Source organism: Setaria viridis, chromosome 4, assembly GCF_005286985.2.
Source record: "Setaria viridis chromosome 4, Setaria_viridis_v4.0, whole genome shotgun sequence".
NCBI lineage: Eukaryota > Viridiplantae > Streptophyta > Magnoliopsida > Poales > Poaceae > Setaria > Setaria viridis.
Window position 1 is genome coordinate 6,325,298 of NC_048266.2, and position 21,165 is coordinate 6,346,462.

General features: G+C 43.4%; 1 protein-coding gene across 1 annotated transcript; it reads right to left on the reverse strand.

The window, feature by feature from the left end:
• Positions 1-9,550: 9,550 nt before the first annotated feature.
• Positions 9,551-19,484, reverse strand: LOC117852410 (trafficking protein particle complex II-specific subunit 130 homolog). Its single transcript, XM_034734512.2, has 21 exons — positions 19,210-19,484; positions 18,222-18,451; positions 17,912-18,093; positions 17,493-17,676; positions 17,285-17,375; positions 16,597-16,757; positions 16,063-16,152; positions 15,805-15,966; positions 15,204-15,265; positions 14,951-15,041; positions 14,157-14,308; positions 13,830-14,046; positions 13,152-13,697; positions 12,508-12,720; positions 11,936-12,302; positions 11,766-11,856; positions 11,604-11,688; positions 10,678-10,861; positions 10,309-10,589; positions 10,042-10,132; positions 9,551-9,918 (listed from the first exon to the last, which is right to left on the reverse strand). The coding sequence occupies exons 1-21, from the start codon at positions 19,271-19,273 to the stop codon at positions 9,740-9,742; spliced, it is 3,723 nt and encodes a 1,240-aa protein (XP_034590403.1). The 5' UTR covers positions 19,274-19,484; the 3' UTR covers positions 9,551-9,739.
• Between the last annotated feature and the right edge of the window lie 1,681 nt (positions 19,485-21,165).

Genomic DNA, 21,165 nt, shown 5'->3' on the forward strand with positions numbered 1-21,165 from the left:
CTTTTGGAGCTTGCTTAAGCCCATAAAGCACCTTGTGGAGCTTGTAGATGTGGTTGGGTAACTTTGGATCTTTAAAGCCCGGCGGTTGCTCAACATAAAGCACTTCGGTGATTGGTCCATTCAAGAATGCACTCTTGACATCCATTTTATATAGCTTGAAAGTTATGATGGGCAGCAAATGCTAGTAATATTCGGATAGCTTCAAGTCTTGCCACCGATGCGTATGTTTCTCCAAAATCCAATCCCTTGATTTGAGTGAACCCTTGAGAAACCAACATTGCCTTGTTTCTTGTCACCACGCCATTCTCATCTTGCTTGTTGCAAAACACCCATTTTGTTCCAATGACATTTTGCTTGGGGCGTTCCACTAAGGACCAGACTTTATTCCGAGTGAAGTTGTTCAACTCTTTTTGCATGGCCACCACCCAATCTAGATCGTCCAATGCCTCATCTACCTTAAGAGGTTCCAAAGAGAAAACAAACGAGTAATGTTCACAAAAATTTGCTAATCTAGAACGAGTGGTTACCCCTCTTTAGATGTGTCCCAAAATGTTGTCAACGGGATGATCACGTTGAACACTTTCATGAACTCTTGGATGTGGGTTAGGAGCTTGATGTTGTATCAAATCCTCATTCTCAGCTTGATGTTGTGCACTTTCATCAATATTTCCGTAATTTCCGAAAGTTTGTCCGGAGTTTCCGAAACTTGCGGAGTTTCCGGAAGTTTCTCCGGAATTTCCGAAAGTTGAGGAATTTCTGCAAGATTCTTTGGAATTTCTAGAACTCGCAGCGGTTTCTTGATTTGTAGGCCGATGACTTGTGACACAATCATCTTTCTTCTATTGAGGCTTGATTTTTCCTGTGGCTATCTTCTCAATAGCTTGTGATGGAGGTTCTTCATCATCTACATCATGTGAGGCAACTTGCTCTACTTGTGGGAGTTTGTTTTCAGCCCCGTTGTCTCTCCAAACATATTCAAGATGTTGACCAACGCATCAATCTCCTCTTTTCTTGGTGCAATGAACATTGCTGCATCATCAACATACATTGATATACGGCAGCACGGTGCACATCCACGTAGTTTGCTAAGAATTCCCATCTCAGTTGCCAATTCCAGTAGCCTTTGCAGTGGATCAATTGCTATGATGAAGAGGAGCGGGGATAGGGGATCACCTTGACGTAGGCCCCTGCCATGTTTCAGCGGTTGATTTGGGACCCCATTTAGAAGAACGCGGGAGGAGAAAGTCAACAGTAGCACCTCGATCCAGTCGCGCCAACATGTCGGGAAGCCTAGGCGTTGTAGCAGGGAGAGTAGATAATCCCACTTAATGGAGTCGAAAGCCTTTGCAATATCCAATTTGAGGAAAATGGCAGGTACTTTGTTTCGATGATATCGTCTAGCTGTAATGCGCACCGTCACGAAGTTATCATGGATGCTCCGCTTCTTGATGAATGCACTCTGGCATTTGGAGACAATTGAGTTCTTGTGCGGTTGTAGTCTTATTGCTAACGCTTTAGTGATGATTTTGATGAAAGAATGAATTAGGCTTATGGGCCTGAAGTCCTGAACAGTGTCCGCCCCCTCTTTCTTTGGTAATAGGATAATATTGGCTGAGTTGATTAGTTGGAGGCTATTGCAGCAAAGAGAGTAGAAAGCATTTGCCGCTACCATTACATCGTGCTTGATAATATCCCAGCATGATTTGAGAAACAATCCCGTGTATCCGTCTGGTCCTGGTGCTCTATCACACGGCATTTTATCAATGGCTCTTTTAATTTCAGCTTCTGAGAAAGGGGAGTCTAGCGAGGATAGGTTGTGTTGGTTAATCCCGAGAAGGCCCCAATTAAAGTCTGCTTGACGAGGGTGAGGTTGCTGCATGGTCGCTTTGAAAAAGTTTTGGATCTCAGTTGATTTTTCCTCATGTGTGCATCCCCAACCATTGCCCTTCTTGAGTCTCTGAATGAAATTTTTTCGGCGCCTGGAGTTGACTTGTCGGTGGAAGAAACGTGTGTTGGCATCCCCTAACTTTAGGTTTCTTATTCTGCTAGCTTGATTCTTACGTGCTCGTTCAATCACGGCCAACCCCATGGCCCTTGTCTTGAGCTGGCTACGCAAGAGGTGTTCGGCCTCCGAGAGTGTTCAGTGTTCTTGCACCATGTCCAGCCTTAGGATAACCTCTAGGGCCATGTACAGTTGCATTTTTGCATCTGGTATAAGATGGCTACTCCACTCCCGCAGTGCAATGGCCGTGTCATGGAGCTTGTGGTAAAGTCTGTGAAATGGATCAACATGTGATGATTGCGTATTCCATGCCCGAGTTACTATCTCCTTGAATCCCGGCAGCATTGTCCAAAAATTCTCAAATTTGAAGGATTTCTGGCATCTCGGTCCACATTGGTTGGAGAGCAATAGTGGGCAATGGTCAGATAATGAGGTGGAGAGGGTGTGCAGGACATGGTTACTGAAAGCATGATCCCATTCCTCATTGGCAAATACTATGTCAAGCTTAACAAGAGTAGGGTTGAGTCTGTCATTGCTCCAAGTGAATTTTCTATTTTGTAGGTGAATTTAACGGAGGTCACAAACATATAAGGCCTCTCTAAACATATTCATTAGCCTCAAGTTTAGCCTGTTGTTGTTTTTGTTGATCACTTTGTAGATGAGATTAAAGTCGCCTAGGACGAGCCATTGGGAACTGGTTTGGGGCTTTTGCCATTGAAGTTCTGTAAGAAAATCTGCTTTCCTGCTAGTTCTAGTTGGGCCATACACCACTGAAAGGGTGAAATTGTTTGTCGTTTCTTGCATTATTACCGTTGTCGTGATATAAAACTCTCCTATGACCATGTCGGTTAGCTTGACATGGTTGCTATTCCACATTAGAAGAATGCCACCTCTCGTGCCATCGAGGCCCCCCGCTGGCTTGAAAATATAATTGTCCAGCCTGTGCCCTCCCAGATACGCGGCCGTAAATTGGTCTATCTCACTTAGCTTCATTTCTTGACATGCGATGTGGCAGAGTGTGGCGGAATTGTCTCTCGAACCGTGCCTGTCCTAGCTCTCTGGTTGAGCCCTCTCACATTCCAACATGAGACTTCAAGGTTCATTCCTGCCATTAAAGGAAAGCGGTGCATCTCTTGTATCAGCAGAACAGCCCGGGCAGGTCAGCAGCTGTGGTTTTCGTAGTAGCAGAGGAATGAACAAACACACAGAATGATGCCCGGCTTCATCAACAAGAGCACAGCCAACAGAAGCGCAGTCAACAAGTGAAGAAACGACCATGCAAAGAGAGTTAAGCAGCCATGAATCTGTTATGGCTTTAGGATTACAACCCAATTGAACGCTAAGTCACTGAATAATTGAAATTTGCTGTAGTGGTGCCTTGCACTACTTGAAAGTTCAGAAGTTGCACTTAACATAACAAACTGGAGGACTCTGAATTAGCTACTGAGCTGATAGTTAGGTGGCCGCCTATAGAGCTTCTACTTGCAAGCTGTTGTTGGCTTCTTGGATGTCGGCGATGGCGTCTTCTGCCACCATGGCCATAGCTTCGTCGAGCTCCTCAGCATCAATGTCTTCTAAGTTGAAGGCCATTGTCAGTGCTACAATCACATATTGAGGTAGTGGCCCCTGGAACATTGCCAAGAACTCCTGCAGTGCAGCCTTGATGGGCTGCAAATCACCATTTAGAAGACCAAGTTTGTGACATAGATTTTGTTGCGCGCGTTGAATCGCCGACGGGTAGAGAGTCTCGCGTTGCGGCGTACCGTAGACATGTCAAAGACGCGTCATGGACGATGATGTTTAGCTAGCTCCATGTGTGCTGGCACGTTCTGCTCCTCCATTAGTGGCTCTACACTGTGGAGGATTGGCTCGGGCCTACTGAAGAGGGCCCTGACGAGCGTGTTGCCAATCAGGCTACTGTGCTCCGTGTTGGCCGGCATCATGGTGGAGGGGGTGTCCGTGCCGTTCCCAGCTCCATCGGTGTGGCCGGCGTCGATGCATGTTGTGTCATCGGTGTCGATGGTGAGGTCGGGCAGCATCTGTGTAGCATTGAACATGTCAGAGAAGTTTTGATCTAGAGCAAAGTCATGCCCGGAGGCCAAGATTGGCGAAGCAGGCAAGACAGCCGGCTCCTGGCTGTACAGAACAGCTTCCACCTGAAGCTTCTGCAAGGCTGCATCAACCTCCTGGACGGACATAGAGGCGCCACCGTCATGCTTGTTCCCTGCAGCTGGTATGTCTTCTAGGATGCGTGCAAATACATCTGCCACCTTGATCATCGGCACCTCCTTGTTCTTTGCCTTGTGTCCACGACCCTCGGACCAGACTTCAGCCCCCTCATGAAGTAGTTTCAGTTTGTCTGCAAGCTCTACTGCTTTGTCGATGTAGTCAAAGAAGAGCGCGTTAAGTGGCGCTAGCTCCCTGTCCGCCATCCCCTGCTGCCTGTGCAAGAAATTCTTGGCCGCCTCCTGGATCGTCAAGGCTTGATTAGCGAAAAGGAATTGGAGCTCAATCACCTTCTTGTCGCGGAGAGCACCAAGTTGGGGCAGCTACTAAGGCAAGTTGATGATGGCCGTAACAACGTCACCACCGGTCTGGGCAGCATCCTGGTGATGACGCCCCCTATGCCTGCTCCCTCCGTCCCCACGTCCTGCGCCTGGGCGAGCGTTCCCGCTCGCGGTAGCTCTCCCCGCACGTCTACTTACGCGTGTCGTGGGCACGGTGAGAGCGATCACCATGACCGTGCGGGTCATGGTCGTCATCGTTGTCGTCCTTTCGTTGGTGCCAGGCGTTGCCTCTGCCCGGGTGGTCGTTGTTGTAGCCCCAGCGCTGGTGTTCCCATTCGTCCCTATCTTCGCACCGTTGCTCGTCGCCTGCTCCGACCAAGGCACGATTGTTCCGGGCGCGGTTGCAACTGTGGACGTGCGGCGCGTTCCACTGCCCGGCGTGGAGTCGTCTCCCCACCTATGCAACCGAGGTGCTAGGACGGGAGCTGGGAGATTGTTGGGGTGCACGAAGTCCTGTCGTCGAGGTTGACAGACGCGAGCGTGTAGTCTTGGATCTCCTCAAGGTGGATGATGATTCAGTGCTTGACTCCGTGTTGCCAATGTCCTAGCGGCATCTTAGACACCAACACGGACTCCAGCCTGGCGTCGCACGCTCGGCCGGTGAACGTTAGCCAGACGCACTTGGGGATGGAGCTTGGATTCACCGTCCATGCCCACAGGTTGATGGTCTTCGTCTCTTCTAGTTGATCCAGGCGTGCATTGGCACGCTATCAAGGCAGAGCTGAACCCGGAACAGCGGCGCGACGCCCTCTGCATCGCGAAGGCTCCGCCATTCGCTGAAGTAGACCTCGACGTTGGCACCCGTTACTTTGCCCTTCTGGAGCGCCTCTGTGTAGTGGTGGCCGTGCTTGAACACTATGAGGAAAGCTTCAGGGAAATGGCGTGGTGTAGCTTGAACTCCTCCCTGATTGCTTTCTCGACGTCCCACGGCTCAATTGGCTCCAGGCCACGCACCGCCCAGGTAACGGCCGCTGTTGTGTCCCACTCCCGCAGGTTGGCGTCGATGTCTCTGGTGGACTGGATGAGGCAGTCCACTTGCTCCGATCTCGTCGCAGGGTCGTCGAGCCTTGACATGGCTGCTGAGGATGTGGGCAGCGGTGGTGGCGGCAGATTTGGATGGGGCTCCGGTTGTTGACTGGCGACGCGCTCCGGGGGGCGGTGTGCCCACCGGTGAGCGACTGGAGGATCTCTCTGCTTGCGGTGCTTGTTGTTGCAGTCCTGAGCACAGTGGCTGGAGCGGTGGCAGAGGAAGCAATGGACAGGATCTTGGCAAGAGGAGGCGCGGTGGTCGGTAGCCAAGCAGATGAAGCAGCGCCTGTCGGTTTTGGCCTAGAATGCGCGTAGACTTAGGGTGAGCTGGTGCTGGGGATAAGCTGTGTAGAGTCGCCGTGAATGCAGATCACCTCGGTTTGCAGCTGGTCGCTGCGTCGGACTTGAATGCCACTCCTTCCTCCACCAGTACGATTGCCTGACCGGCACCCAGCTTGCATCCTAAGGAGTAAATGAGGCGGACTTGCACTGCGTGCCAGTCACCTCAGGCGTGGCTTCGCAGGCAGAGAAGCAGTAGGTGGGCGGAGGTGACTTGCAGCGAGTGGAGTAGTAAGTGCTCCGGACGGGCATAGTAATGGTGGACTTCAGCTTTTGTGCTTGCCGAACCGGATTCAAATCTTCCTCGGTTGATCCCCTGACAACCTGGGCGAAGGTGCGGCGCAGTGGAGGGGAGCATCCTTGCTGGGATTCCGGCGTATCCTGCACCACGGAGCTCACCTGGATCTCAGCATTGACCTTGGATTTGTGGGGAGGGGGTGGTGGTGTTTCCTCCTAGAGCGCCACTAGATCCGCGATTGATTTGGATGACGGGGTAATGGCCGTCGGCGTGGATGGCCAGGAGGCTGCGAAGGCCCTAGGTGCGGCATGGGGACAACGGAGGAGCTTGGCTGGCGGTGCGGTCAGGGGCACTGCCGCTAGGGGCAAAGTGCGTGGGGGCATCTTACCTTTTCACATAAATGTGGTACATTAGTTACTCAAGATTCTATTATTTTTATTTTTTCTTCCATCTCCTCTCCATTCTGCTCCCTCTTTCTTTCACGCTTGGTCCGACAGGATGTGGCATGCTGGGACAAAGCAGCCATCCGGCAAGGCACATCGACGGATCAGGCATAATTGGCTGATGCAGCAACACTCTAGGACTTGGGGGTGGAGGAACTCTTGTTGGACTAGAGCGGATGAGTTTCAGCAACAGACCTTATTGTGGTGACGAACGGCGGAGTAGGCGGCGAGTTCGGTTCACCGCAATGGGCAAAGGGTCTTAGACCCTGCTGGTGGATCTGGTCGCTAGTATGGGGGCAATGGTCAATAGTGGCGACGGAGGTGGGCAAGGCTGAACCAAAGAGGCACGGAGGGCATCGGGGGCGACATCGGATGTAAGAAGGAAGAAGGATGGATGTCTAGGGGCCGGGGCCTATGTATAATTTAGGATGAGGTTAACGTGCGACAGGTCACGCTAACCGGTAACACGCCCCCTGTACAACGCTTGCATGTGTCTCCTGGTCTGTACAGGGCGAGTGGTTTACTTTGTTAGCCTATTATTTGTTGACACGTGACCTTATCAATTCAATGGGAGGAGCAGCGTGCAGGTTGGGTGGGAGGACGTCGCTTTCGGTGATGATGTCATCAGCAAAAAATGATTGTACTTCATTTAAATGACCATCACTCTCCCATCGAGTGTCCATTTTTAAATATGTTTGTACCACTATATCTCTTGCAATCAGATCTACAAAACAAGATCCATATTTGATATGTTTTGAAGTTGTTTTACATAACTGGCAACTCATATTGATTGTATAGTAGTAACTTATGTACAAAGGGTGTGATAATTTATGTATCAAACATATGTATAGACTACGAAACAACTTTTATACATATGGTGTAATAATTTATGCACATGTAATATATCAAATTTACATAAAGATTATGTATAAACCTTTAATCTTATATTGTATGTCTACTTGTAATTTATATAGAGACAAATGTACCAACATATGTAAAGGACTGTGTAACAACTTGTGTAGACAATATAACAACTAATGTAGTATATGCCTGGTAGTAACTTTTGTAGAGATAATGTGGCAACTTATTTAGATACTATAGTTAAGCAATATGAACATAAAATTATTGTTGCAGCAATTTATGTACATAACTTGTTGAGAGGTTTATATATAAGTTGTTATATGATTAATACATAAGTAGCTACTGTGTATTCAATATAAGTTGCTAGTAAATAAAAAAAATTTCAAAACATATGCATCATGGATCTTGTTTTGTAGATCTTATCATAAAAAATGCGATGGTGCACACGGAATTTAAAATTGACACTCTCAAAGAAAATTATCACATTTTTTAGAGGTGAAACGAGAAAAGAAAAGCGTGGGCCACAGCAGCCCAACTCCCTCCTATCGGGCCGCAGCAAGCCAAATCAGTCGTGCGCTCATGCGTTTGCGCGAACGGTCGTCAAATAGCTTTTTCCTATAATTTATAAATGACTCCTAGAGACCCTAGAAATAGAAGGTGGATGGACAATCTGGAGGCTTAAAAAAAAAAGAGGGAGGACTAGTAGAAGGTCTACTGAAGTGTTAGGTGGAGAACGATGGATACTCTTTAATTAGGATATCCCTCTCCAAGCAGAGCAATTGCGTTGGCAAAAGCGAAATGATCATTTTCCGAAGCTAAACTATTATGTGACTTCAGATCAGATGCACAAGGTACATGATGTTTACATGCGTTTGTGCCCGCTGAGTACTCCCTCCTTTCCAAATTAGTATTCGTTTTGGTTTTTTTTATCAGACATAATATATATAGGTACATATCAAAAAGGCAAAATAGGCATCTTGGTCCCTGAACTTTGTACCAAGGGTCAAGTTCGTCCCTCAACTTTCATAATTTAGTCCCCAACTTTCATTTTCGGATCAAACTTATCCTTATGCTGATGTGGTATTATATCTTAGTATGATACTAATATGAAACGTCCATTTTACCCTTGGCTCATGTAGGTCAAACATGTATATGCTCATACTCCCTTGACATACGTCAATATATTTTTTTAACTGACGTAAAATATAGTTTCTAAAAAATGTATATACTCATACCCTTTAAAATCATGCAAGTGCTCATACGGATTAAATTTTGATATGCAAAATGTATGTACTCATATTCTTTCATGATATACACAACTTAATGTATGTCATACTTTAAAATTGACACGTGCTCATATTCTCATGGTACGGTATGCATGCTCCATGTATTCATACTCTCTCGATAAACATATATATACGCTCATACTTATTTTGGATAATACTATTAATGTACAACAGAAATTGAGGAGGGAAAGGGCTAAGGGCAGAAATGACTTTTCGCATTAGTTTCATGTTAATATGGAGCTCCATATTAGCATAAGGACATGTTTGATCAAAAATAAAAGTTGAGGGACTAGATTGGCCATTCTTGAAGTTGAGGGACGAACTTGATCCTCGCTGCAAAGTTCAGGGACTAGCACCTAATCCAAAAATAAAAGTTGAGGGACTAAATTGGCCATTCTTGAAGTTGAGGGACAAACTTTGATCCTCGCTGCAAAGTTCAGGGACCAAGATGGCTATTTTGCCTATCAAAAACTATATACCCAACGAGTAGTAATTTGGAACGGATGGAGTATATAATGTAAGGTTATGGCTATTTTGCCTATCAAAAACTATATACCCAACGAGTAGTAATTTGAAACGGAGGGAGAGGGAGTATATAATGTAAGGTTAGCTCCCTTCTGTATTTGCTGCTAGTTCAGTGTCTTCATAACCTGAGTTTTTAGTCACCGGTGATTTGTCTCGTGCACCTGTCTAATGGAGCTCCTTTCTAAAAAAGGTTCAAAGGTGCCAATAGGAACAATTATCTATCCGTAGCCACACAATCTGCAGAATAAATCACTCACGAATTTCTCAGTATCAGGAGAACCCAGTTCGACTAATCAGTGAATAATGTACAATCGTACGTGTGATCACGGCACAAGAAAATCGTTCCAGAGAAACGTCTGCACAAAGGGCATCTCGCCCATTCCGAAACGGACTCTACAGCTCATGTAAGCGAAATATGGAAGTCTTTCAAAAATATATATATATGGTAGTCACGCCGCCGGTATACAGTAGGAGGTGCTGAGGGCCGGAGGGAGGACGCACACCAGGTGGGGTCCTGCCGGGTTGCAGCTGATGTTCACCTCGCCCACCTCCGGCAGGCCCAGCTGCGGTGGGTGGACGTACCCGGACACCAGCGGGATGCATGTCACCGTTATTTCCATCCTCGATCCTGTGAACAAGAGTGCGGTGTGAGGAATGGCGTTCTTATTTAGACATTTTAATTGAAAGTCGGCATTCTCTGTGCAACAGAGTGCTGAGCATGGATTGAAACATCTGGTATCATGGTTCATACCTTGCTCGTTTGACAAGGATACATGACCACATTTCCTCCCGGCCACCATCCAGTTCTGCGGGTTTGCGTCAACCTGATAAAGTATTTCGTCCTACCACACAAAGTCCAAGTTTAGTTGTAAAGAAAATTGTGTATATGATTTTTATCCTTAAAGCTTACTTATCAACTGCATAACACTATGGCACGCTGCGACAGGATAATTGACATTATAGGACAGGTAGTACAACAGAAGTGCAAAGTTGAGTGAAGAATGTTCTGCAGACTTACGCCAGATATGGATGCATCCTCCGGGTTTTTCAGCCTTTCAACTCTCCATCTCATATTAACTAACTGCCCAACCCTGAGGCAATCGGTAGAAAATGGAAGGAATCCAACTGCTAGACATGGATCCAGGACAGGTCGCTTCAGTCTGAGAGCAATCTTAAACAGGAGCTCTTCAGAATCACCAGGTTGGACAGGAACTGGAGAATGTGCTCCAGTTGTTCTGTCACCAGATATTCCATACTTGATATTCAGCATGCTGTCTACATTTTCACCCTCATCCAGAACTGAAAAACATGTAGTCCAAAAGTCAGTACACAGAAAATTGTTCTCCTAAGGGACTTCATCTTTCCTGCAAGTTTAAAATACACTTACCTTTTGTGCCACTTAACCGTATTATGAATAGAATTCCAGCCCTGGAAGAAGGAGCAATAACCAGAGGGAATAAACTTGACGCTGGTCGGCCATCTCCCTTGCCCAAGTGCTCAAATCCAGATTGAAGATCTAACTGTACATCCTTTACATGTAGAGTGGCCTTCACTTCAGAACGCAGTATCACCTAAAAAGGCATCAAAAGACTCAGATCAAGAAACTCACACAAATATTGACAATTAACACTTGAACTTGCAAGAATATACATTATTTATCATCGCCAAGATTTCTGCTGCTAACAGAATATGAAAACATATTATGGTGCCTTTTGCAACAAGGTCATCAACAGACAATAGAATTTACATGTCTAATAAACCAACTTAGGATGCTAACACAGAAAGACATTATTGCAATATCATGCTTCAAGATTTTTTTCAAAAATGCACAATATCTTGACACTAATATATCTTTTTTGCAACGGAACAAAGGTGGTAGTTTTGATCAAGTTATTGAGCAAGAAATTTCTGGCTATTGCTCTAATGAATTTGAAAGCTCAAGATATACTCTGAAGAAGAATGTGTCCCTGATGTCTATGCAAGTCGCAAGCCAAGTTGATGTTAAAATACACTTTTTAAGGGCCTAAAATGACGACTTCTTACATGTTTTAAACTAACATGTAGGTGTACATGCAAATAATCGCTCATGGCTTCCTGTAGATGCATGTCATCAAAATTATAGTTGCCACAATACCAGATCAGCACCAAAGAACCATGGGAACCACAAAGCCTAGGCAATTCGAAGATGTTTCATGAAAATTAATGCCGTATAAAGACCCACAACAATGCCAAGCCCATCGAAGAATGCACACTTTTACATGTACACAAAGACTCACATACACGTCACATGTGCTAGACCGGAGAAAGCTGTACCTGTAGAAGTAGGGTTCCATCATTGCACTTGTCTATGACACGTGTGCTTACATGGAATGGGTTAGTGAAATGTACTGCAATGGTCCTGAAATCACAATGGTTAAACTTATTAACTTGCCATATGTAAAAGGCAATGTATTAGAATTAAGAAGAGAAGAGCACCTTTCAAATACTTGATTATGGAAAACTCCAAATTCAAGCTTGAGAGCAATCATTCTCATCCCATCAACTATGCTCTGCTTCTGAGGAGATGCTGGAAAAAAGTAGACAGAAAGAAAGGTCAACTGACATCATAACAATCTTTATGAATTTATCACTTGTTATGTACAAACCTGGGGATTCTCCTCTGGCAATAGTATCATCAATAGCACGAACAGGAAACCAAACAAGAGTAGTCACATCACTAGCCCAATCTGGAAGTTTTATCTTCCCATTTTCAATTGGGATCTTTTCAACCCTTCCGGCTTCAGCAGAGCTATTAGCAGAACTAGCATGCTCCATATCACCTCTGTAATTTTCAATTTCAATCATCTGAGACTCCTCTATTTTCAGTTCAGCACCAGCATCTATATGCAATATGCCACCTTTTAAAGAATAATCTATTGGCTTGACGATTAATCCAATCCATTGGAGCTCATTCATGAGCAATGCAGAGGACACAGCAGGAGTAATATCAACTAAAGCCCTTGGTTTTCTCACCTGCAATGGAGAGTCAAAGGTAGAACAAGGCTGTATTACAAACAGTATAACTAAATACGTCCAATGACATTACAAGAAAACTATGTATTAGGTGCCCTGCTTTTGTTTTAAAAAGACAGCTAGTATCTCTTAGTGGCAGTTTAATGACATGAATCACAGGGACTGCGATTTTATAAAATACTTCAGCTCATTTTAGTGCAATTACCTTCAAAACAGGTCTTGTTGGCTTCTCAAAGCTCATGAACTCATCAGTTTCCACTGGACCATCTTGAGAAAATCCATGTGACCTGAATGACAGCTTGCCAATGTGTCCAGTAAGAGCACCCAATACATAGTAACCAGGCTTTTGAGGAGGAATGTCAAAAGAGATGGTATTTCTACCTGGTTTGAGAACATGAGAATCTGAACTCTTTATTGCCTGCATGACATGCCAACACTAACCTGTTAGGTGAATGAAGAATAGTTTATGGACTAGAGTTTGCATGTACTTTATAGTACTCTGTTCAATCCCCAATACAAGTTCATTAGAACATCAACATGGTTTCCAATATCACACTTTTTGACTAACAATATATATGAAAATGCATTATTTCAAGAAAAAGGATTCACGTATTCCACAAGTCTGTTTTATGTAACATCAACCTTATGTTGTCAGTCTTTATGATCTCTTTTAGATATATCATGGTCAACAACAACAATTTTAAATGAACTTATATTTTAGGCAGTAATAGTTTGATTTCTGAAAGCCATCATGCAAGAACGAAACAAACTTGGAAACTGTATACCCATAACATGGATAAGTCGTATACCACAAAGGAAATAAGGTAGCAATCAGTAAGATGGTAATACCTTGATACCTTCATCTGCACTCGATGAAGCCGACAATCTTAAACTGAGAGACTCCAGTGTGATGTCATCTGGGAAGCCACTCCAAACTGCTACAGATAGTGTACCAGGATCTCCATCACATAATTCTAGAGGTGGACCAGCATTTCCAGCAAATGTAATTAGTGATGAGACATCAAGTGGCACAAGATGCTTCATTTCACTGTGAGCAAGTCGAACGACTTCTGACTGAAAAGCTTGCCTCTCTTTAGATGAAAACAAGGTGCTGTCCACAGAAAGTAACTTTACACAGGATGCCAAATAACCAGCTTCATCATTAAGAATCTTCTGGCATTCTGCAAGATCAGGAAGAACATCTGCCAACAGCTCTTCCCAGCCTTCTGCAGAATAGATAGCACAAACTTTCTCATAGGATTTCACAGCCAGGTCATAATTTCCATGTTTAAAGAACAGAGCTGCAATCTCTCCATCAAGCACAACTCCATGTCTTTTCCACCAAGAGCGGTGATAATTGTCAGCTGCACCTTTGGTAAGCTCCATATATCTTTTCTGTAACACCGAAAAAAATTACTGAATCATAACCTCTAAATCTATTAGTTCAGGAAGAGGGAAGCATCACAGTGAACCTTTTTAACATATAATGGGTGTCTGAATCTATCATGATGAGAATGAATACACTACCTCAAATTCTTCTACTGATGAAAGTGATGTCATAAAATCAGGATCTGATATCGTCTGTTTCAGAGCATGTTCAGCAGCAACATGAATTTCCGACAACCTCATGGGTCGATCAACTGGCAGAGAAGTTTCCGACGTTGCTGGACCTGACATTGTTCTTGCCATGAAGTTAGAAGCAGATCTGTTGGGAGAAAGTTTTGAATTTGCATCTAAACCTGAACTGCCCGGACAAAATATGCAAAAGTGTATAAGTAAATAATAATCACAATCCAATGTCTTTTACTGTGGAAGATAGATGCACAGCAAAAGGGGTGAAACAATAGCTCTTACCCATCAGCTGAGTCATATAACTCAGACAGATTTCCAACAGAAAGAAAAGCTCTGCGCCTATTAGCCTCACGTAGAAGTAAAGAAGGTTCTAATGGCAGAGGTTTCCTGTGAATGTTGAAGAGCTTTTCTCTTGATTTTGCTTGAAGAACCATCTAATAAGGAAAAGGTACCACAACTTTAAGATACAGTTCACGATATGTATTTTATAATTAGTTACACGGAGGATAGTAAAAAATAGATTCAAAAAATTAATCGGAAATATGAGCCAGTATACGCCTTTGCATTATCAAATTCCAGTATTTGCACCTCTTAAAATTATACGATCTACAGCACCCCATAATTTATTTGATATAGGAAATTTCAGCAATAGCTTTGTCATTTACTGTTGGATGCTCATCACTGTTACCAGTATCCCAGATATCCAGATTCTTTTTTCCTTCTTTCCATCAAACATACAGTTATATTTTCTTTCATTTGTGAGCCGTGATGTAACAGAGTTTCCATGTGCGTGAAAATACACACTTTCACTGACAAATATAAGCGGTCCAGGTCTTACATGCTAAACAAGCTGGAATGGTACCGATGAGGCAATGACTAACATGGAATAGCAGTCACATGGGAATATTTTGTATACAGAGAGGAAAACAAAGTTTAGTGACCTACTTCCAACATGCTGATGTTATCAGTTGGGAAGGATATGGGGCAACTAGACAGAACAGGATGCACATATGACTATTCGTGCAACATGAAACATAATTAGAAGCCAAAGAAAAGCAAAGCTGACAAATAATTACCTTCTCCTTTTCCATTACTTCTGCTGATGAGTCAGGTGGAATTGAAGGCCATGTAGCTGGCTTTGGCCAAGGTAGCATGCTTAAAGATGCACTGTGAACATTTAAAAAATGACAGTTTGAATGCAAGATTGTATTGAATAACTAAAATGCTGCAAGCTCTACTAAGACTTAAAAAGGAGAGGATTGGAATCTAATTTAACTGTCCAATGGAAAGGTGGATTAGGTAAATAAAATAGAGGTATTGATCTTATACCTGTTGACTGGACTCTTTTCTATCTCAACCCCATAGCCAATCAAGTAAGCAAGCCTCATAAACTGTGATATCCATGAAGAGTGACATATGAGCAGAAAGTTTTGCATGTTGTAAATAAATTAGGGCGACATGATCTAAAAAGTAAGCAAGAAGAACTCGATGGCACACTAGAATTCCATTGTACAAAAAATCTAATAACAGTTGGGTTCTATATGTTTTGAATGCAAAATTGAAGAGTGATAGATAAGCAGACAGTTCTGTATGTCGTAAACAGATTTGGGAAACAAAATCAAAAAGGTAAGCAAAAAGAACTTTATGACACACTTGAACACCATCGTACAAACAAGCTAATAAACTGCTACATGTACATCAAAGCTGGCAAAGCATAAGCTGTATTAAGTACAGGAGTCTTTACAATAGTTCATTAAAGCCTACATGCCTAAAATGAACATAAAGCCCAAAAAACGAACTATCAAACAATACTTAAAAAATTTTAGAGGTCCTTAATTACAGACATGAAAGCAGAACACTCAAAACTCGAGACAGAATAACAATATGCCAGACGAATCAATAGTCGAATAACAGAAGTACAACAGCTTGCCTTAATACGGCAGAGAGAATAAAGGTCACCCTGAAGACGATAGAATTCTTTCTCTGAGTCCACAGAAACAGCTCCACCATCATAATGCGAAGTTGTAGACTTTATCAAACCCAAACATGCAGTTATCACCCATACTTCACGGAAGCAAAATGGAAGAGAGTTCTGAAGGGGAAAGGGAAAGCATAATCAGGGTTAAATAAACAAGCACTTCACAATGGCAATAGTAGATGAGGAAAACAGTAAACCACAGTTACATACTTCATGCAAGGCAAGTGTCTTGGAAAAGCCAACAACAAAAGCATGTCCTCTGGCAGCAACCTCAATTGGACGAGACAATTTAAACAATAGCTGCATAAAAAGGTGAAATCAAAATAAATTATAAAGGTGATATGTGATTTTCTTCAGTTGGCCTGACAATTACTAACAAGAAAAATAAAGCAAAAGTGACTCTAGCATGAAAGGGTACTTCTAAATAGCATGATACATCTGAGCACAATGACACTCTTTGACAAGGATTTGACATGAAAATTTGACAAGCTTTTACTGGACCATTTGGAAAAAAAAATACATCAGTTCTTTCGTACTCAACCCCTGATAGTAAAGATTTTGCCCACTTGTAACAAAAAGTAAAAAAAAAAGAAACACAATACGCTGAGATGCTTACACAGAAACCATTTCAATACAAACTAGCAACAAAACCAAAAGAATGCTTGTAAACACACGGTTATAAGATGTTTGACACTATATCTAGATTGCAAAGCACAGCGACTGAATAATCCACTATTTACAAACCTTAGCCTGGCAAGCAAATATGTACTGTCTAAACTCAAATTCTCTGAATACATCATCCTGAACAATTTGGGTTAGTGCTTTGAATCCTGGATTTAGCAGTGCAGCCTGATCATCACCAGTATCTAATCCTCCAAATTCTCGATGTTTCCCTGGAGAGGTCACTGCATTCATGGGAGAAATAAGAGAAATGAAAATGCCAATCAATATAAAATTGATATTGCATTAGAAATTCTAAAGTATCATTCCATACATATAGTTCCATAACAGTTTTGAGGTCAGAGAAGTAATGAACAAAAAATAAATAATCAGTGACATATCTCCAGAAAGAACACGGAAAATTTCACAGATAGATACACAGGTAGTTGCAAGCAGTACCAACAATTTGTGAGCATATTAGGTGTTAATGTCATCTACTTCGATGATCAGAAGTTATACTCAATATTCTCTATTGTTAACATAAAATTTTCCCAAGTCTCAACTATGGACTATAAATGAGGACTCTATGCTGCAGGTAAGAATGCATGTCATGCTAACTTCAATTTTCATCACTCTTGAAATAATTTTATACTCAAACCCTGGCAGTTGTTTTAAACCAACTAAGTCTTTTGTGAACTGTGATGCAAATAGAACCAATTATAAAACTCAAAACAGAATGCAGGGTTATTGTCAGATAAAATTAGAGATAAACCTGATTCTGAGTAGCATAGTTCAAGCTCATCATATTCACGGAGTGAATCTTCATGGAGATTACTCATCTCAAACATGAACGCCAAGCTTTCCTGAACATACAAGCAATTCAAGTATAAACAAAGCCACACTGACCAAGAGCAAAACGGTAGAACCCAGAGCGACTGAAAAACGTGTTGGCAAACATCACCATGGCTGCATTGGTTTACCTTCAGAATGAAGAAGTTGCAGAAGTTCCATATCGGAGTAAACCGTTGCTCACTTAACCTCCGGATTTCCTCTTCATAAAATTGCACCCGCCTATCTAATGTGTTTCTGATGCAGTCCACCATTTTAGAGTCAAAATCATCCCAGAATTCTGCATCGGGTCCATGGAGATCAAATTTGCAGCATCTACATCATAAACAAGCATTTTTACACTGTCAACAACTCAATATTGTTTGTAATATGGATAAAGTTTAACCCACTAATCCTAGGGGGTTGAAAAGTGGAAACGTCCTCATAAAAACAACTTAAATGCAATATAACAGCAAATAAAAGGTCGATTTGAAACAACTGGATAACAGAAAACATGTGCATTCTCCGTACAAATGTTACCAGAACTACCATGGAGAAGTGTTAATAATACCTTTCTCTCTTTTTGGTATTGAAATCAGCCTCAAGCCTAGCATAGACTTTCTTTGCCATCTTAGTTGCTTGATCATTGCTAGGATGGGCCTTGGACACAAACACAATAAACCATTCACGTTCATCATTTTGCACAATTAATTTGAGGCGAGGCTTAAGAATGGTCTTGAATTCATCAAGATCCTGCACATTTTTATAATGAAGAAATCGTAAAGGTCATCCACATGGTCTTGATAAGTATTGCTGCTTAAAAGAAGAATCGAAACGAGCAGCATGCAATATTGAGGGGAAAATGTTCCATTGGGAAGTACCTCACAAGTGACAAGAACAACAGTAGCATATGGTTCCCGGAACCAGAACAAGTATTGTTCTTGTGGAAATCGACTCCGCAACCTTGAATCAGTTGTTTGTATAAACTCAGCTGGTAGATTATCAACAAAAACAGGATTCCTCGCCTTGTTGTTGAGACAGGCCTTTTTCACTGGCACTCTCTGCTCAAAACTTTCCTTGACATTGAGCCACAAGTCGCTTACATCCTCAACTGTTAGAAAAGGTAGTCCGCCATATGAGAAGGAATCTATATGCATATATAAACTTGAAATCGCTTTTCATTAGATGCACAACAAATAATTGAAGTGATGTAAGCTACTTCAATTGTGATCCTACAAACGGTTACACCTACGGGGTATTTGCCCATCCGTCACTACACAGGTATGTCCAGGTTGCAAGGGTGGCTTGTGCTTGCTCCTACCTACCATAGGACCTATGCCCCATCAATGAATTTACTTGAGTAGGAGCAGGAACAACAGCATTGCTCGGATGGATTTGCATGAGTTGGTTCCCAGCAGTATTCCAAGACATGATGCCAATTTAGGAGCAACAGCATTCCTTATGCATGCTCCTACCTACCAGCAGGAACAACAGCATTGTTTGGATGAAGTTATATGAGTTGGCTCATAGCAATATTCCGAGTCATGAACTGGAGTCTATGAGAATTAAGGTTATGGGAGATTACGGAAGATTTGAGATCTCTTCTCAAGGTTAAGCACTCTAAACCTCACTAGACAGTCAGATGCAACCAGCAGCAAGCTAAACACAACCGCGACCACGATTCCTACTAAACCATACAGCAACAGCAGACGCAAAACCTCAATCCAGCTCGAGTCGCCGCCCGATCGCGCGGTTCCGAGCTGCCCAGATCGCGCCCCGCCGCGACTCGTGAGGTCGCGGCAGCGCGCAACTGGCACAGTCCGGATCTGAGGGGGCTAGAATACAGAGGGGACGCGAGAGGGAAGGTACCGGCGATGACGATGCGGTCGCAGGAGGACTTGATGGTCTGGAACTGCGCGAGGTAGTTCGCCATGGCCGCCGCAGGAGTAGGGGGATGAGAGATCTCGGGGAATACAGCTTCCACGCAGTCCCTACAGCCCCATTAAGCGCTGTCCGCCGCCGGGGAGGTCGCCGGAGACGAGGGTCCGGCGAGGCGGGCTCGCGAGATGCGGAGGGGCGCGGGTAAGCAGTTTGGAGAAGACGGGGAAGTGCTAAACAGGTACGGCTTTTAATCGAAATTATTTTTTTCTAGTGGAGCAAAGGGTAGGAGAGGATACAGCAGTTACTCTTGATCAAGAGATTTGTCCCGGACATGTTGCGAAAGATGCCAATATCAGATCACCCCTCTCTCAACAATCACAATGGCACAAAGCAACACGAGGACATAAGTACAAGGTACAAATCTTTAATTTTGAATTGGATGATTTTAAAAAAAATCCCTCGTCTATATGCTCCAAACGAAATTTAGAGTTTTAATAAAAACCAACAAATAACTGGATTAGGATTAGAATTTCTAGTTCTTTTTTCTTTGCTAGGATTCTCAATTTTTTTTATTAGAAACAGAGACTGAGTCACGTTGTTTTACAATACTCCCTTGGTTGATTATCACAATATCTATGCTTCATTAAAACTTCTTCTGAAAACTGAAGGGAAAACGGTTCATTAGAAGAAAAAATTGCACATACTGTACTTATTAGTTGCACTTTATATTGTCTTATTAGAATCTTTATGAGAAACTTCAAAAAGACTCGTAGTAGAAAAAGAGTACGATAATTGTATTTAGGATATTTGTTGAACATTGCTCCCTCCGTCCCGAATAACAATTCGTTTTGATATGCATCTATATATATTATGTATATATTATGTCTAGATGCATAGCAAAATTTATGTATCTAGAAAAGTCAAAACGAATAGTAATTTGGTACGAAAGGGAGTATCAATCCACTTGATCCCAGTCGGGTCCTGGGGATGGGGCGCCACCGTACTATCGATGTGCGACTTGAGGGCGAACTTGCCGCACATGGACTTGAAAAAGGACGCCCATTTAGAGTAGGCGTTGGACTTCATCGTCATCGTCACAAGGACGTGAGACTTGACGGAGACGGTGGCGTAGGGGTGGAGGGCAGGCGGTGGTGCCGGGTACACGATGAAGCCGCCGCCGCCGTTGCCGGGCACGTCGCCGGCAGAGGAGTTTGGGGCGCACCGCCAGAGGAGCCGCCGGTGCCAGGTGGCGGCACAGATGCAACGCCGTTGGTAGCAGAGGGCGGTCCAGGAGGCGGCACAGGATTAGCAATAGGAGCGGCGGTGTCGCCGGACACAGATGAGTCGGCGAAGGACATGGCGCATGACCGATGGGCAACCGGTTGGGGAGGTGCAGGTCGAGGGGTGAGTGGCGGTGGACCGGTGGTGTAGCGGGAGGGGGGCGCCGCCTAGGGTTGCGCGGATCAAGAGGAAGGCGCGGGGAGAGGAGGCTCATGATCTAATCTCGTGATACCATGTAGAGAAGTAGATGGGAAAACACCACACACCCTAACGAGGAGGGTGACCTCTATATATATGGTCAATATGAATTGAAGTATAAGGAATACATCAAATGTACAAGAAAAGGATAAACACAATACACGTATACTTATTTTGGAATGGTCATTATATTGTCTATATATATTTATTAGGATTTCATCCGGGAATTCTCCTCCGACTCTTGCATGTCTCCAGTCTTCTCTCGCTAAGTTAACGAAAACATTTTAAAAAATTAGTGGAGCTAATACTTTTGTCTCAAAGATTATCACAAGATTTAACACAAGTCACCATTGTTTCTCCATTCTTTTGCAATTCATGCGCATGGAAGAATTTAGGTAAAATATGCTTTTGTAATATTTGATTTGTTATATATCTTCATTGTACTTGTGCAACACAAATTAAATT

Coding starts and splice junctions, on each gene's coding strand:
- LOC117852410 (XM_034734512.2), bottom strand. CDS start 19,273: ATGGCGAACTACCTCGCGCAGTTCCAGACCATCAAGTCCTCCTGCGAC. Junction 16,758..17,284: donor ACTATGCTACTCAGAATCAG/GTTTATCTCTAA, acceptor CCATGAATGCAG/TGACCTCTCCAGGGAAACAT. Junction 14,309..14,950: donor AAGTAATGGAAAAGGAGAAG/GTAATTATTTGT, acceptor TTTCCTTATTAG/ATGGTTCTTCAAGCAAAATC.